Source organism: Talpa occidentalis, unplaced genomic scaffold (assembly GCF_014898055.3).
Source record: "Talpa occidentalis isolate TD23 unplaced genomic scaffold, MPIMG_talOcc4v2.1 talOcc4.9, whole genome shotgun sequence".
NCBI classification, from domain to species: domain Eukaryota; kingdom Metazoa; phylum Chordata; class Mammalia; order Eulipotyphla; family Talpidae; genus Talpa; species Talpa occidentalis.
This window is the reverse complement of record NW_023605305.1, coordinates 35,106,667-35,123,909: the sequence shown is the minus strand read 5'-3', so window position 1 is coordinate 35,123,909 and position 17,243 is coordinate 35,106,667. Positions and strand designations below refer to the sequence as shown.

The 17,243-nt window shown below is 39.1% G+C and overlaps 1 protein-coding gene across 6 annotated transcripts in view; it reads right to left on the bottom strand.

The window, feature by feature from the left end:
• Positions 1-840: 840 nt before the first annotated feature.
• Positions 841-17,243, bottom strand: part of FBXW11 (F-box and WD repeat domain containing 11) — a 124,502-nt gene continuing 108,099 nt past the window's right edge. For 2 of the 6 annotated variants that reach the window (XM_037500156.2, XM_037500157.2), the window contains 5 exons: positions 15,215-15,333; positions 13,359-13,469; positions 12,455-12,533; positions 11,061-11,246; positions 841-3,461 (listed from right to left, as the gene is read on the bottom strand). In XM_037500156.2, coding sequence (XP_037356053.1) covers positions 11,085-11,246; positions 12,455-12,533; positions 13,359-13,469; positions 15,215-15,333 — 471 coding nt within the window. In that variant the 3' untranslated portion in view covers positions 841-3,461; positions 11,061-11,084. The remainder of the gene's footprint in view (positions 3,462-11,060; positions 11,247-12,454; positions 12,534-13,358; positions 13,470-15,214; positions 15,334-17,243) is intronic. The other 4 variants (XM_037500158.2, XM_054691298.1, XM_037500159.2 and 1 more) reach the window with 2 other exon arrangements.

The following is a 17,243-nucleotide window of genomic DNA, read 5'->3' as shown; positions in this document are numbered from 1 at the left end:
CCACTCTTCTATTGGTCACACTCAGCTTAATGTCCACCAATGGCTGCTCACTGCCCATCAGGGCAAAGATCCCACTGCTCAGCATAGTCATAACTATATACTACATGTACACAAACACTCCTTTCTATACACAGAGATTACCTGTAAGGAATGCAAAAAACTGGTTAACAATGATTAGGGGCTAAAGGTCAACGGTGAAAGGGACAATCACTTTTTACTCTGTGGTCTGTGAATTGGCTTTCTTAACCATGTGCATATAACCTATTTTAAAAAGTTTTTTTTTTTTTCTCCAAGAAAAATGTGTGGGGACAATTACTGTATAGAAATACTCTAATTTCACCTACAAAGTCCATATTACCAATTCAGTTGACTAATGGGGGGAGGAAGAAACAGTTACTCAGAAAACTCAGCAATTACTTAGGGCTTCTGAGCAGAAGGCTTTGGACACTCTTCTACTTTGGTGTCCAACCAACGATGTGTGAATCTGCAAACATGAGAATCAACTTCCTGTCCCACGAGCAGGTCGGCAATGCACTTCAGGCCCTCCACCCCCTTCTTCAAGAGCCAGAGAATCTACCCCAAGTCACAAGTCATGTGGGACATGGAAGGGACCATTTTCCTGTATTTACAGTAACTTGTGAAGCAATTAAGTACTGGTGGAAACAGACTTGTTGGGGAGGAGTTTTGAACAAGTCCCCAGCTCTTGGTTAAAAGGTCAAAGTCAGTTTTCAGCAGAAGACCCACAGCATGGACTGTCGTGATCTCACTTTCTCACAGGCCAAAAGCAGTTTGCCTTTAACCTCATTTTACAATGCACATGAGTTTTTAAACCTACAAACTTATTATATGTCGCTGAACTACCAATAGTACATACCAGGGTGGTTGGTTGGTTTTGAAAAATTTCTTAACAGAACATCAGAGTATTGCAACACTTTATTAAGAGTATTGGCTTTGAATTAGTAGCTGAAGTAACAAGTGCATGAAGCCAGATTAGGTGTACTGCATAATACTCATACTTAATTTACTGACATTACTTAGCAATTTATTGGACAAAGTTCAAACTTTTGTTTTTTATTAAGCACATTCCACAGTACAAAGCTGTCATGAATAATATCTGTACAATTTAACAGTTTCAATAGCTGTTCAGACACAAATTTATTTCAAACAGGTAATTGGCAAACATAATTAATTACAAGTTAGAATTAGACTATCCCAGTGCTTTAAAACATTAATATAGCAGTAATTTACACTTGCTCAATTATGATTAGCAAAATAAAGTCCAGAGTATGGCTGGGAATTACGACTATAATCCCAGAAAGTCAGAATTCCTTGGGTGCCGAAGTCCCCTGCTATAATTTAGTAGGCACAATTCAAAGGTCGTGTGCATATTCTAAGGCCATGATCTCCCAAGGAACAAGAATTTCTATGTTAAACATGCAAAAGCAACAACACAAAGTCGATTCTGTCAAAAGAAAAGCCTCCTCCCACCCCCCACCCCCCACCCTGGGCTCTCCTAACCAGTCTGATATTAAATCTGGAGGATGAAGAGTGGTCAAAGTTAAATCATTTTCACAACTACTGTCAAGCATACATATCTACCTTATGAAAAGAGGGTTTTGTTTTTGGATTCAACTTCTCAAAAACAGAAATTAATTTAGTAACATGGGAGGGGAGGGTGTGTTTTTTAAAAAAGGAAAAACTAAGAAGCGAAAGCCAACCCAATAAAACAAATCACATACACACACATTGATCCCCACACCGTTCTCAATGCAAAGGACAAAGCAGAGCCCAGGGACCTTCCCTTTTAGTAGTAGAGTGTGCTTCCACGGGAAGAGGTTTAATGAACAGGAGATTCTTATTGGTCCTTTAAAATGTTACTAACATTCCTTGATCTTTGGAAACAATGGCAAGGGGCAAATCAAAACCTAATATCGAACACGGGAAAAGAAGCGCCAACTGGATGCCAAAGTCCTTTCCATGCATGGTTAGCGTGAGAGTGCCATTCACACGTCCAGGCTGCACAGCACTCGGGAGCTTGGAGAACCTGCTGGGGCCACAGCAGCAGGTGACAGAGATGACAGGGATGGGATTCATGAGCTTGAGGCTTTGCACCACGAGCAGTATCCTTCCACTCCAGATGGGCCTCTGAAGCTGCCTGACCTGGTATACAGGCTCCCACATCCTGCCAGGCCCAGTTCACATCCCAGCCGGGCCAGGATGCATGAAATTTAGAGCCAGGAAACCCAGTCAACTGGGCCTTCTTGTTCTTCCCTTTCCAGGGTGACTTACACACAGAAAAACGATTTTTGACAGTGAAGTCAAATGAATACTGTGGAAAGTGACCACTAGTACTCAGGAGTATTGATGAGAAAAAACAAAAAAAACAAAAAAACATGTTAAGGTACCTCTCTATTGTATATACTGCACAACAAATAAAACATTTTGTGTTAAACTTTAGAAATTACATTTTAAAACAAGATTCCCATTAAAAACACACACGCTACACACGCACACGCACACACACACACACAATGACAACAACAAAATAAAGACACCGTATGAATACTGCAGGAAGGGTTCTAGTTAATCCACATCAGCCCTGGGGTCAGGTTCTCGAGCCCAGCCCACAGCTAAGTATGAACACACTCTGTATTAGTGTCTCAGGCCCGGGGCCCTGACTCCAGCAACCTTGAGGTTAAACTGTTATGTACATTACATCCACATGCGGGTACAGTATTTTAAATTAGGAGGCAAGCACACACATAAAGGTGTTACTCTACCAGGTATCAGATGGTTGGGGTACAGAGAACAGTTCATAAAAGAAAAGAGCTATATTACCTGTTGGGAGATAATATAACCTGGCTTATAGTTCTTTAAATTAAAAGAAATTGGTACAGAAAGGAAGTGTAATCCAAAAAATATTACTAAAACAATCCAGAGAAATTTTCCCATTGTCCAACATGTTTCTAATACAAGTCAGAATTCATAATGACTTGGACAGTCAAAAGGAGAATGCTAACTTCTGAAAAGGAAAAGCCCCGGACATTCTGGGTAGGTGTTTGGCACCCAAAATTTCACTGAAGAAGAATGCTGTTTCTTAATATCAGACCAAAGTGCAAAGCAATATAAATTAGAGGCCAAGTCTTCTCTTGACGGTAAATTGACTTCTGTAAAACAAACTGTACGTTCCTTTTATATGAACAATTTACATTTGAAGCATTAGATTTTTTTCACTGATGGGGGAGAAAATGGGCTTCTGTTCTACTTGAAGTCAGTGAAGCTAAGGTATCCTTCTCAAAGTAGAGACCAGAATCGGAGGTGAGAAATGTCGGTACTTGAAGAGTTAGGCTGCTTTGCATCTACCCAGCGTCTAGAACCAATTCCAGCTTCATAACTCAGCTGTGAAGAACTTCCTTAGGCATTTGGTAGCCATGTAGCCAGTAGTTCAAGACTAGGAAACCCTGGGTGGGGAAAATCCAAAGGGAATAAGATTGGATAATATTCTGGTTAGACACAAATATATACAGCACAGCTCATCCATACCCAGAGACATGCACATGTGTGTATGCAATACATTATTGATTTTCAAGTAACCAGCCACTAAAATAGAAGCTGCAAGTTGTTTTGAGTGTACTACATACCAAGCATGATATTGATGCAAACTTCACATGAGGTGGAATCTGTTATACTCACTTCACAAATAAAAGAACTAAGGCTCAGAAATGCTGTTTATAGTTCAGGGCATTAGCCATTGAATGACAGAGAAGAAATTCAAAGAGGTGCCTGGTCTATAACCTATCATCTTTCAGAGCTGCCAGTAAAAATCATGCATATAGTACAATGTTTAATGTTAGATTTCATATTTACCATAATCTTTTGTGACACTCAGAGCCTACACAGGCCTATTCTATGTTCTCCAGAGAGCCCTCATCTATCATTGTGAAACAAAAATATGCAAAGCTAATAAGTAAAGTAACCCTTCTAAATAATCAGAAACTACTTATTTTTGGAGTAAATCATTTATAAAAGGACAACAGTATAAGGCAAAGACTACTGAATGTTCCATATTTTTTGACCATGACCTTGAGTCAGAAAACCATTTTAATCACAATCTCTACATGCATTCATGTATATCAATATGTACACACACATACTCTCTAGGTAGAGCATTCATAAAATAGTATTTATCATTACTGTGTAAAAAGCAGGCTGACATATTCTATTCTAAATTTCATGAGAACAAAGTCAAAATCCACTAAAATGATTTAATCACCAACCGGTCAAAACCCTTCCTAAATACTGCACTAAGCCATTGATTGGCACAGAAGATCTAAAAGTCACCTTGAGGTCGAAACTTCTATGGCCAAAGAGGTTTTGTAAAGCGTGTATGCTTTTTTTTTAAAGGCAATTTTCCTAAAAGGTTATCAATTTTCACAAAGATCAAGTATCCTAGTAATCCTTCACAATGAGCTCAAGAAAACTTTAATTTCTTTTGTCATTGCTTTTCCATTAAGGATATTTATGAGTACCGGAATTATTTTAACAATATTAGCACAGAGATTAAAAGTAGGTACTTTCAGATCTTCTGGAAGGAGTAACTGACAACTATTCTGGAGGGGAGTGTAACTCTGGATCAAGAGTCTTTAAATAGCATATCTTTTAACCCCAACACTATAGACATTTCCAACGACATAAACAATTGGGTAGAGATTAAGCCAAAACAATGATCATGGCAATGTGTTTCACATTAATGAAAAGGTAGAAATATATATATAAAAAACATATATGTAAAAAGCAGGCTGACAAAGAAATGTGTCTGTGTGTGTACATAAAACGTAAGATGGCATATCTGAACAACCATTGTTTTGTAATTAGCAATTGATAATTTAGACAAGTAATTACTGGACACGCAACAATTTCACAAGAAATGGAGGGGGGAACATTTAGAAAACATGGACAGTTATCAATCATAACTTTTAAACACCTAAAGAAGCATATACAAAGGAGTTAACAATGGTGAGTTGTGAGAAACAGCTTAGTTTTTTTCGGTCTATTTTTTGAATTTCCAAATAAAGATCTTACATTGTCTTGTAATAAAAGTGAACTACTGCAAATCTCTTAGAAGTTAGTAATTTTTTAAAAAGCCTCAGCAAATAAGCCTATTGCTAAATTCCCTGACATCAAAATACTCTACCTTCTATTTTAGGGGTGAATATCCACTGCAAGGTTAAATTATCATTAGGATAGTGTTCCTTATTATGAATAGATCTTTTTTTAAATTATTTTTTTTACATCACTGTTCATTTTTAAATAATATTTGCTTCCCCCACCCCCTCAGGTGTAGTCCCCATAGAGTTTCCTTTACCAATGCACCCGTGCACCATCACCTCAGTCCCTTGTGGTCCTCCCTCCCTCCTTCTGATCCCTCTCCCGCCTCCTCCCCTGCAGTATGTCTCCGATTTATAATTGTCTGTTTTTGCTTTGTTGTGTTTTGTACTGGTATTGTTTTTTTTACACTGATGTCTTATTGGTTCTCCTATATTCCTGCTGTAAGTGAAACTATCCGGTATTTTTCTTTTTCCTTCTGGCTTGTTTCACTGAGCATAATTCCTTCTAGCTCCATCCATGTTGCTGCAAATGGCATGAGTTTATCTTTTTTGATTGCTGAATATTCCATTGTGTATATATGCCACATCTTCTTGATCCAGTCATCTCTTCTTGGGCATTTAGGTTGTTTCCAGGTTTTACCTATTATAAATAGTGCTGCAATAAACATAGGGGTACGGGTGGTCTTTTGAATCAATGTTTTTGTGTCCTTTGGGTAGATCCCTAGGAGTGGAATTGCCGGGTCATATGGTAGCTCCATTTTTAGTAGACCGAGGAACCTTCAGACAGCTTTCCATAGTGGCTGGACCAATTATGTACAGATCTTACAACATCACATGGCAATAACTGTTTTCAAGTTACAATAAATGAAAAGAATTTGGAAAAGAGCAAGAGAATCTATAAAGTTGACTGCCATGGTTGTCATTCATAAGGTTGTAATTCACTTTGAAGAGACAAATACATTTGAAGTTTCTTCGTTAATGCTGCTTAAGAAGCAGATAAAACTTTTTTCCATTAATTTACAATAGTGGATCAACAAGATAGTTCTCTTAGGTTCTCAAAAGGGGGGTAGCAAGAGTCTGGAAGAAGTAACACTCCAGTTTCCTTTCTACCATAGCCAATGAGAGAAACAGCATTGATGACCATTATTTCATCTCTCAAAGGAACCTCGTTTCAGGCTAATTTCAAGTAATATATAAAGGCTGTCCAATTTGTGAAAGTTTACTGTGCTCCATAATTCATCTATTAAATATACCAATTGGGGGGGTGAGAGGGGACATACTATGGATGTCTTGGATTTTATCATGTGCCTCTTTAAAAAGAGTGTAATATACAAACACAGGAAAAACACAAATGAGGTCCACTTCAGTTATTCAATGACACACCTACTACCAAGTTCATCCATTCCATAAGCTCAGCTACAGGTGAGGCTGTTCATGTCCTATTTTATGTGTTTCTCCTCTATGGAAACATGATAGCAGAGGCAGGATGGAGCTCAGGCAATGCACAAATGGAGTTTGGGGCCAGGTGTGCACCCACCTACCCCAAGTGGAGCACATATGGTGCTGTGGCTGCCTAGGGCATGCTTGGCTAGTCTAAGGCCCTCTCAGAGGTGACAAAGATTCTTTCCTTGACCAAACTGTGGCTAGACTCAACTCTACCGTGGCCTATAAAGACTTGAAAAATCATTAATAATTTATAAAAGGCAAAGTTAAGAGAGGAATAAATTCAAAAGATGTGAAAGACTTCTACACTTAAAACTGAAGCACTAAATTATACAGATAGAGGGATGGATGGATGGATGGATGGATACCCACACAGACAGACACCCTGTGTCTATGGATTAGAACACTCAACATTTGTTAAAATGGACATTCTCCCCCAAATCATCTTAAGAATCTATGCAGTCCTGGGCCTCCCCTGGTGGTGCAGCGGTTGAGCGCTGGGTTGCGAGGCTGCCCGCAGCCTCTGCAGCGCCAGTTTCAATCTCCGGCCACCGGCAAGGGTCCCACCAAAAAAAAAAAAAAAAAAATCAATGCAGTCCTAATTATAACCCCAGTAGTAGTCATCTTCACGAAGGACCTATAAGAGTTAAAACAATTTTTTTAAGTCAGAAGATTTATCATTTAGTTTAATATTGGCAAAAAAGAGAGCCACATAGATCATGGAGTAGAATAGTATCCAGAAACAGACCTATAAATGGTGGTGGATTGACTTTTTGGACAAAGATACTAAAGCAATTCAATCAAATAGTGCTGGACCAACTAGAGAGCTGTATAAAAAAACAAGAACAATGATGCTTTTATCTCACACCATCCATAAAAAATTAACTCTCAATCAATCAAAGACCTAAGTGTAAAATTTAAAAATGCTCCCAATTACAGCAGTCACTAGCTATATGCAACTATTTAAATTGAGGTTTAAACAAAGTCTAATGAAATACAATTAAAAGTTCAATTAAATTTAATTAAAACATAACTAAAACTTAAGTTCCTAAGTCACATGGGTCACACTTAAAAAGCTCAGAAGCCACATGTGGCCAGTGGCTACCCCAGTAGACAGTGCAGTGATAGGAAATGTAAACCAATTCACTGACAGAGAGCAGGTCAGTGCTGGGCCAAGGCTGGAGGATAGGAGCATAGGGGTGCACAGGGGGACTGACTACAAAGAGATAAGAGGGAACTTCTGGGATGATAGGAATGTTCTTATCTTGATTGTGGATATAGGGGTGTATTTATTTGTATATTAACAAAACACCATGGGGATCATCTATTTTATACAAATCATACCTCAACAAAATTGATTTAAAAAGACAATTTAAGGACAGAGCAAAGAAACATGTACATTCAGGGACTGTCTTTGTTGGGAATACATCTAGTACCTGACTAAAACAGTTTAGGCAACTCATTCTAATTTTTTACTGTTACTATCTTTATATTTGCTGAAGGGGACTGCAGGGATATGCAGTAGTTTCTTATACACAAACATACACACAGACACACACACACACAACTCATTCATTCACTGGCAAATTTTCGTTTGGCCTAGAAGAAAGCACAAATATGTAATGTTAAGAAGGCCCTGGTGTCACTTGCCCAACAAATACCACCGAGCACTCATAATCCCCTGGGCACTCTAGCAGAGACAGGCTCCACAATAAAATGACGCCATGGCCATCAGGGAGACAGGGATGAAATTCATGCTTCAAAACTAAACAATAAGTTAAGATAAATAACATTAAGGGGCAGGGAGTTTTGAGGGGGATCTTCAAAGCAGTAATAATAAAAGCAGAGGAGAAGTGGTAGGGTCTGCAGACTAAAGTGTGATTAGCGAAATGAAACAGAATTCAGTCTGGTTAGGGCATGGATTTCTAGAAGAAGATAATGGCAAGATGGTGACACTCTTGTCAGCTCATCTAGGTGGTTAAGAATTAATCAGAAGACCTGAGGGAGCCAGTGAAGCAGAGGATGGCAGAGGCAGAGCTAAGATGACCCCAGTTGGAAGCAGGATGGAGGGTGCTTTCATTTGCCTCTATTCTTCCTTCCCTGTATTTTGCTTAGGATTTTTGGGAAGGGATGTGGAGGGGGGAAGGAGCAATCATTCAAGAGATTCTTGCCTTCCTCCTCTTTAATTCCCTACAATGTCTATTTTAAGACTCCATTTAATTAATGTAAAAATTCTGCCATGTGACTTTTTCAACTGATTTATGAAGAATCTGTCCAGAGGGCAAGCACAAGAGCTGGTTACAATCACAAGATGCAATATAAACACACTTAAAACCAGAAACAGCAACTGCATTTGTAGCTTACAGGTCATGACAGGGCTCACCTTCCACACCCAGGCAGACATGACCAATCCCCATGGCACTTAGTCCTTGGGGCCCAAAAAGGGCCCCAGAATCCTTCTAAAGGCAGCACTCCAGCGATCATTACTGATTAAACCAAATTGGCAAAAAGAAAAAGTATTTGCCATCCCTGATGCAGACCCTTGGTGTATCACTAATAGATGGAACAGGGGCAAGACCAGAGGTCAGCAGATCTTTTCTTAAAGGGCCATATAATAAATATTTTGGATGTTTTGGGCCATATGGTCCCTGTCCCAACTACTCAACTCTGCCACTGAAGCATGAAGACAGCCACCGATAATATACATAAGCTAATGAGTTTGGCTGTGTTTCAATACAACTTTTATACATGGGCAATGGAATCTGAATTTACAAAGAATTTATAAGTGTCATGAAGTATAATTCTTTTAATTTTTATCCAAGTATTGAAAAATATAAAAAAAGATTCTTAGCTTGCTGCACAAAGGGTAAAAAAAAATCAGGCTAATTTGGCTACTGGGTCTAATTTGGCTACTGGTTAAACCCATGGGTAAGACAAACTGCCTGGAAATCTATTCAATAGGGTATTAGAATCTTGAATAGGAACGTCTGAAAAGATAGTAACAGGGGTTCTCCATTTCTCATCACAAAAAAAAAAAATTTCGCAATTTTGCACACAGAATTTCTTTACATTTTTAATATTCAACCAACAGGGGAAAATAAAGCCACTAAGAAATAAGGAATGTTTTTAAATAAATATGAATTTTTATGAATCACGTAGTCTTTACATGCATATATACATAGTTCAGATAGGCACAAACATGTTTTCTCAATCTACAAAATGTGATGTGCAAAAAATACACTAGTCTTCTTGCAAAATTCTGAGTTAGGAACACTGCTCCAGATGACCAGGGCCACCAGCACCCAGGACACAGCCAAGTTAAGACTTTGTATCCTCCAGGCCAGACACCCTCAATTACCAAATGGCCATCATCAATGTTACAGTGGCTCTAAGTTTTCAGTAACCAGACAAAGGACTTCACTTCCAGGGTACCTGGAAGTGTCTGATGTGTCTGATGGATGAAGGATGGATTTTAGGGGCTCTCTCAATAAACACCCTCTTTGATTCCTCTTCTAGGAATGGGGTTAATGGGTAATCTCTGAAGGCAGGAAGGGAGAATTTTGAGTGTTTGGGTGATGGTTTTTCTTTTTTTAAAGATAGAACTGAAAAGGAGGAAAGAGAAAAACAATTTGAATATCTTTAACTGGTGTTGAAATTGTTGAGACCTGGGAAATCATTAACTAAAATAGTTTTGTTTTTTTTTTTTAAAGATTTATTATTTATTTATACAAGAACTGGGGAACAGGCCAGAGGCGCGGGAGGGTGAGAGAATTCACCAGAGACAGAGTGGGGAGCAGAACAGGCAGACTGACTGAAGTACACTGCTGAGGGTAGCAGTGGGCAAGACAGGAGAGGTCTGCCGTGCCATGTGGGTATCTCCCTGCCTGTCTGGGACTCGAAGCTGCACTGCAGAGGCTATGGACAGCTTCACAGTGCTGTGCTCAACCCGCTGCAACACCGGGGAGGCCCTAAAACAGTTTTTAAAAATAGGAACCATGCCTCCCTGATGGCCTAGGGGTTAAGTTTCAGTGCTACCACCACAAAGGCCCACTGCGATGGCCTGAGTTCGATCCCCAACCAGGGAGCTAACCCACATGGAGCAACAAACCTCTCCTGTTTCACCTGCTGCTCCCTTAGCACTGTATTTCAGTAGATCTGCCTGTTCTGCTCTCCACTCTGGTGAATCCTCTCACCACCCCCACACCTCTGGCCTGTACCCCATTCTTCTACACAAAAATAAATTTTAAAAATGCTTCAAAAAATACATAAATGAAAACAGGAACCATGCTGTCTGTCAATATGAAAACGCACAATATGTAGGATTCCAGACCTTTTGATGTAACCATAAAGATCTAACCCTAGTTCTAGTTCTACTAGACCTCTGCAAAGTTGATGCATTTATGAAGATTATCCACTATGGTTCCTAGCACCAAGAGACCCAAATAACAATATCCACCCACGGAGAATATAATTTCAATCAGCAAAATTGAAAGTAGGGGAAGTACTCACCTGAAACGGGTAAAGTGCAGACTGTTATCTGGAGATGTAAGTGTATGTTCTGGAGGGAGAACGGGTCTCATTCTGGGCACTGGGAGGCACATTTAAGAAATCCCAAATCAAAATAGTGTCATCATGGGAGCTGCTGATGATTTGAAATTCATCAAACTGTAGCCGAAACACACGTCCAGAATGTTCCTGTGAAATAAAACAGCTTGATGAATAAAATGAGACTTTTACAATCCCTCTTATCTGTCTATTGACTTGGCAAAGGTTAAAAATGCTTCCTAATAAACAAATTCTAGAGCTAAGTGAGCTCTGTCCTTCCACCTTCAGGAGCATACACTCTACTTTCCCTTTCAGGCCTCCTCTTTAACTAAACTTTGTAACCTAGATTCTGGTCCATTAATGTGTCAAAAGAGGAAAATTACCTGCTCTTCCACAATCAGTCAACATCAAAGTTAGTGTGAGATACTAGCATTCCTACCAAAATCAAGAAAAAGTAGGAATGACACTAATGTCTGAAGTGAAGAAAAAGAAATAAGGTAAAGCTACTGAAAGAAAAACCTATCAATATTTTCAAATGACTGTTTCTTCAAAAATACAAGCAAGTAGACTATTATATAAATAATGAGTAAAGTTGGTAAATTGAGATTAACATATAAAGTATTCCTATATGCCAAGCAATAATCCATAGAATATAGATTAGGGAGTAATTCCATTGTAACAGTGTAACACAGCATGCTGTGTTATTAAAATAGACCATAATCACACAAACCAATATTAAGAAATTCCCAAAGCTGTAGGAAGGAAATACTTGTGCCCCAGCAGGAATTCAGTCCACCTACAAACAAGGAAACCTGCTTTCACATTTTAAGCTGCATTAATTCTCTTTCTTTCTTTCTTTTTTTTTTTTTTTTAAAGATTTATTTATTTATTTATTTATTTATTTATTTATACAAGCACCGGGTACAGTCAGAAGCGCGGGAGGGTGAGAGAATTCACCAGAGCCAGAGCGGGGAGCAGAGCAGGCAGAAGGACCGAAGTACACTGCTGAGGGGAGCAGCGGGCGGCAGGAGAGGTCTGCGCGCCATGTGGGACCCTCCTCTGGTGGCCGGGGAGCAGCCGGGGATCGAACCGGCGCCGCAGAGGCCGCGGGCAGCTTCGCAACCCAGTGCTCAACCGCTGCGCCACTGGGGAGGCCCTGCATTAATTCTCTTTCTTAGGTGTAAGTTCACAGTCAAATATTCTCTGACTTTGGCCAAACAGTATTAACAAAACAGAGCATTTTCTGAAGGCATGCTGGGAGATACAAGCATGCTGTTGGTTCATTAGGCAGGTCTATCTGCAGGCGGCCACCCACCCGCCAGCACAGGAACCACCTTCCCATCCGACACGCCACATACCACCAAGGTGCGCAAACACAACGTGCTTGCTGGAGCTCGCGGGTCCAGAGCGGCTTGCAAGTCCCAGACTTTAATTTTCCTAGAAAGGAAAATGAGATTGCAATTAGTGGAAAAGTTAAGTAACATTTTATATATTGTTAGGCATTTCCTACAAGTTATTTAAACCAATTACACTTGATCTTGGAAGAAATAAGGACCCTTCACATTCTCAGAATTTCTGAAATTTTGTAGAAATATTTAAGGGAGACAAGAAAACAACTTCAGGTTATCTAAATTCAATTCCTGACTTGATAATCTATGTCACCAAAGTCATTAATCAGGGAGCTCTCTAGGGCTGAGTAGGTGCTGCTGACAGAAGCTAGGGCTCTCTGTGAAATTCCAAGGATACCTTTCTCCAAACTGAGTAAATGCTGAAAGTTATTAATAGAAGAACAGACACACCAACTAACCTGACTGTGAAGTATATACAAGGTTATCTTGAAAGGTTTACAGCTGTCATTTGCTCATTTAAAAAGTCATGAGACTTTTTAAAGAGGATTTATTCAATTCACCCTAAGCAGAAATTTATCAACACTTACCAAAAAAAAAAAAGTCTGGTTGAATTTAGGACAGAGGCAAAGAACTAAATTCCTAAGCTATTCCCTGGATTTATAATGACAGTTAAAAGGGGAACCTACTGAGCCACAGGGATTCTATTCTGCTACTGTGAGATTTGGGGCAAGACAGTTCATCCTCTTGAGCCTGAGTGGATCCCTTGATCGAGTGGTGTAATAATACCTGCCATCCACTATCACAAAGAAAGCAACTGGCACAGGCCCTGGCACATACATAGCTGCTTAATAGGCAGCTCTTTCCCCTCCTTTAGATATACCTGTAGCAGTGCATTTGAAAATTTGAAACATACCCATCATAGGCCCCACTGACAATCCTCTTGTTATCAAACCGGATACATCGGACCAATTCTTCGTGTCCCTCCAGGACTCTTAAGCAGGCGCCACATTCAATATCCCATAGCCTTGAAAGAAAAACAGATCTCTGTGAAACAACTGCACACACATGAGCCATGCTGTCTCCAAGTTTTTTATAGCTGTCCTGTATATGATTACCACTGGCCTGGTAATCACACTCCCAGCCCACACTATCCACACAAAGCTATTTGACATCATTTGGAAGGAAGACTTACTTCTCGTTTTATTTCCTTTTATACAGTTTGAAACCTTTAAAATTATGTATTATTATTTAAATAAGGTCAACAAACAAGAAACCTCAAATGTATTCAGGCATTCTCTTGATGTCTAAATTGATGAAATCTTGTAGTCAAATGGTCTAGGAGAAAAGGTGTGTGTGTGTGTATGTGTGTTCATGTGTGCACATACACTTGGAGAGTGGAGAGGAGGGGTGGGGACATACATACAGATAGAGTTAGGCTTCCATACCCAGCTACTTCTAGGCTGCAGTCCCCGAGTCCGTCAAGGTTAGACCTGATAGACCAGCATGGCAGTTCCCCTTCTGATGAGGCTTAGGAGTAGCCCTTTATAGGTTTATACGTCTACTAAGGGCATCAAGTATAATCAAGGTCAAAGTGGGAGATTCTCAGTAGGGTATATGCATTGTCTTGGAAATATAAATCCACTGTATGTTATGTGCAGCTTTTTTCTTGGCATATGATGTATATAACAATTCTGGAATTAGAGATTTTTTTCTTTATTTTTAAAAACTATCACTGATTTTTCTACATGATTGGCAAAAAGAAATTGCAGCAAACTAACCTGTACAAAATAAAGTTAGCAAACTCATTCTATAATGGCCTTTTCTTAGCCTCTCTAGCAGTAGCTCCTGTCATATACCCAAGGAACATTTCACCTGGCTGCCCTCAGCAAATCTTAGCAGTGCCAGTGATCCACTGTGGATAAGCAACTCAACACTGCCACTACAAATCCATAAACTGTAGAGCAACGCATATCATTACTTTATAGAACCTTAAGAGAGTCCAATGAGGGAGTGAAGAATTTCTGAACTATTAAGTATTATAAAGTATCTCAAAGCATGAAGAACATAATAGAGCCAAGATTCAAGTTCTAAACTGATTTTTATAACACCTTAAAATTAAGATGATAAAGAAATAAAACTTTACTACTGCTTGCTTTCATTCTCCTTCTTCTTTCTTTTTAAATCATCTTGAACCCAAATCTTTATTTTGCTCAAACATTGGCAATTTAGTTATAAATGCCAGTTATATTCGTTTATGTAAAGTTAGTAACATATGTTGGGACAGTGGAAAATGACTTTGATATTTAAGAGAAGTTCTTAATAAGACACAAAGTATTTAAGGATAGTCATATTTATTAGAAAGCAAGGACACTGAGTGCTGGGAAGAAAAGAAGAGGAGTAGATAATTTTGTAACACAGTTTTGGGAGAGATAAATAAGGCACATGCCCTTACATCCAGGAGGGAGGCAGAACTTATAGGTAAGAGAATGTAGAGCCCTGTATGAGTGTTCTCATTTCTAAGGGGCTCTTGGTATTAAATGATCTTGGGTGGAGTCAAGTTTAAAAACCTTACGTACTGGTGGAATCTTGGAAGAACACCAGGGTGTGCACAGTTTACCCACTCTAGTATTCAGAGCCAAACAGATAAATAAAAATTACCTAGAGTTTTCTTATCTGAAGTATCCCATAAGACTCTCAGTCTTTGAAGTATTAGGGCTGGGAAATGAGCAAAAACCAGCCTGCCCTGTCAGCACGCCAGTTTCTACCTACCTGATGGTATTGTCTGATGATCCGCTAACAACCAGCCGATCCCTGTACTGGAGACAGGCAATGCCTCGCTTGTGCCCATTCAGAGTACGAACAAACTCACAGGTACTTGTGCTCCAGACCTAAAAACAAATGCTCAATTATTTTTAAGAACGAATGTAGGACAGTCCTCCCATAATACATCCTCTTTATGAAAAATCAGTTTCTGAAATGACCAAATACTTGACCCAATTCAAAGTCAGGCGGTTAGCAGATTGGGTAGCATTAATATTTTCTTGGCTGCTGAGTGATAAAGCTGAAATACAGAGGGACACTGTGAAGGAATGAAATACAGAGGGACACTGTGAAGTCGCCAAATCTTGAGTTCTTCACAAAAAGAACATCTCCTGGATGGTTCAGACATTCACTTGCCTACAGGGAAGAGTTTGGCCAGATTTTATGTTTTGATGCCAGCTGACATGTCAAATCCAATGTAACTGATGTGCAAAAGCTTCACCTTTCACATCCTCCTCTTTTCCAGCATAGTTTCTGAACAGCTCCATTTGTTTTGACACATCACTCCTAATATTATGTATGTGGAATAAATAATCCCTCTTTTGTAAAACCATCTGCAAGACTTAGATGTTCATAGACACACTTAATATGTTACAAGCCAAATAAGGAAACACAAAGCAACCAAAGTTCCCTGAATTATTTCACCAGCTGTATTTGTAGCTGAATAGGATAAATACATATCCATATGTAAAAGGATGAAGTCTGACCCTACCTCTCAATATGTATATGCAAAAATTTAATTCAAAATGGATCAAAGACCTCACACAAGGGTTCAAATTCTAAAACTCTTATAAGAAAACATAGGAGTAAATCTCTATGACCTTAGATTAGGCAATGGTTTCTTAGGACAACAAATGTATAAGCAACAAAAATTGATAAACTGGACTTAATCAAAAGTTAAATCATTTCTGCTCAAAGAATACCACTTAGAAAATGAAAAGACAATTCATAGGATGGGAGAAAATATTTGCATGTCATATATCTGGTAAGGAATTTATAACCAGAATATATAAAGAGCTTTTGCAATTAAACAATAGAGATAAATAACCCAAAAATTTTAAATGTGCAAAGACATACAAATGGCCCATCGCACATGACAAGCAGCTCAATATCATTAGAGAAATGCAAAGTAAACCACAGTGATATCCAGAAAGATGAAAATAAAGGCTAAGTAAAAAAGACTAAGAAGGCTAAAATAAAAAAAGACAGATGAAAATAAGTGGTGATAAGGATGTGGAGAAGTCCACCAGGGTGATATTATGAAATGGCTTGGTAATAAGGCCCAAACACTCTTGACTTCTTGGCACTGGCCTTATACCAACTGGTGTGACTGAGGCGTAAGTAAAACACTGCATACAAATCCTTAGTTGCTTAGCTTCCAGACCACCCAATTAAAGTCTGATGCTACCTAGTCTGTGATTTGTGGCATTAGAAACTAGAGTGTTGTCTAGTGCTGGTCATAAAAAGAAGTTTTTGGAGTCAAGTTCAAACCCTCATACACTGCTGGCATCTGAAGGCTTGTAAAATGGTGTAGTCACTTTGAAATACAGTTTGGCAGTTCCTCAAAATGTTAAACACAGAGTTAGCATCATAAGAAAATTGAAAATATATGTCCACACAAAAATCTTGTACACAAATATTTATAGTAGCATTTCTCATGATAGCCAACAAAGTGGAAACAACCAAAATGTCTATCAACTGGTGAATGGATAAACAAAATGTAGTACATCCACACAATGGAATTTTATTCAGTCATTAGATGGACTGAAGTAGTAATACATGCTATAATGTACATGGGTGAATCTTGAAAACAAAACACAAAGTGAAAGAACTCAAACATAAAAGACCATATCAGGGCCTCCCCAGTGGCGCAGCGGGTTGAGCGCAGCGCTGTGAAGCTGTCTGCAGCTTCTGCAGTGCAGGTTCGATTCCCAGCCGGCCAGGGACCAACCCAGATGGAGCGGCAGACAGCTCCTGT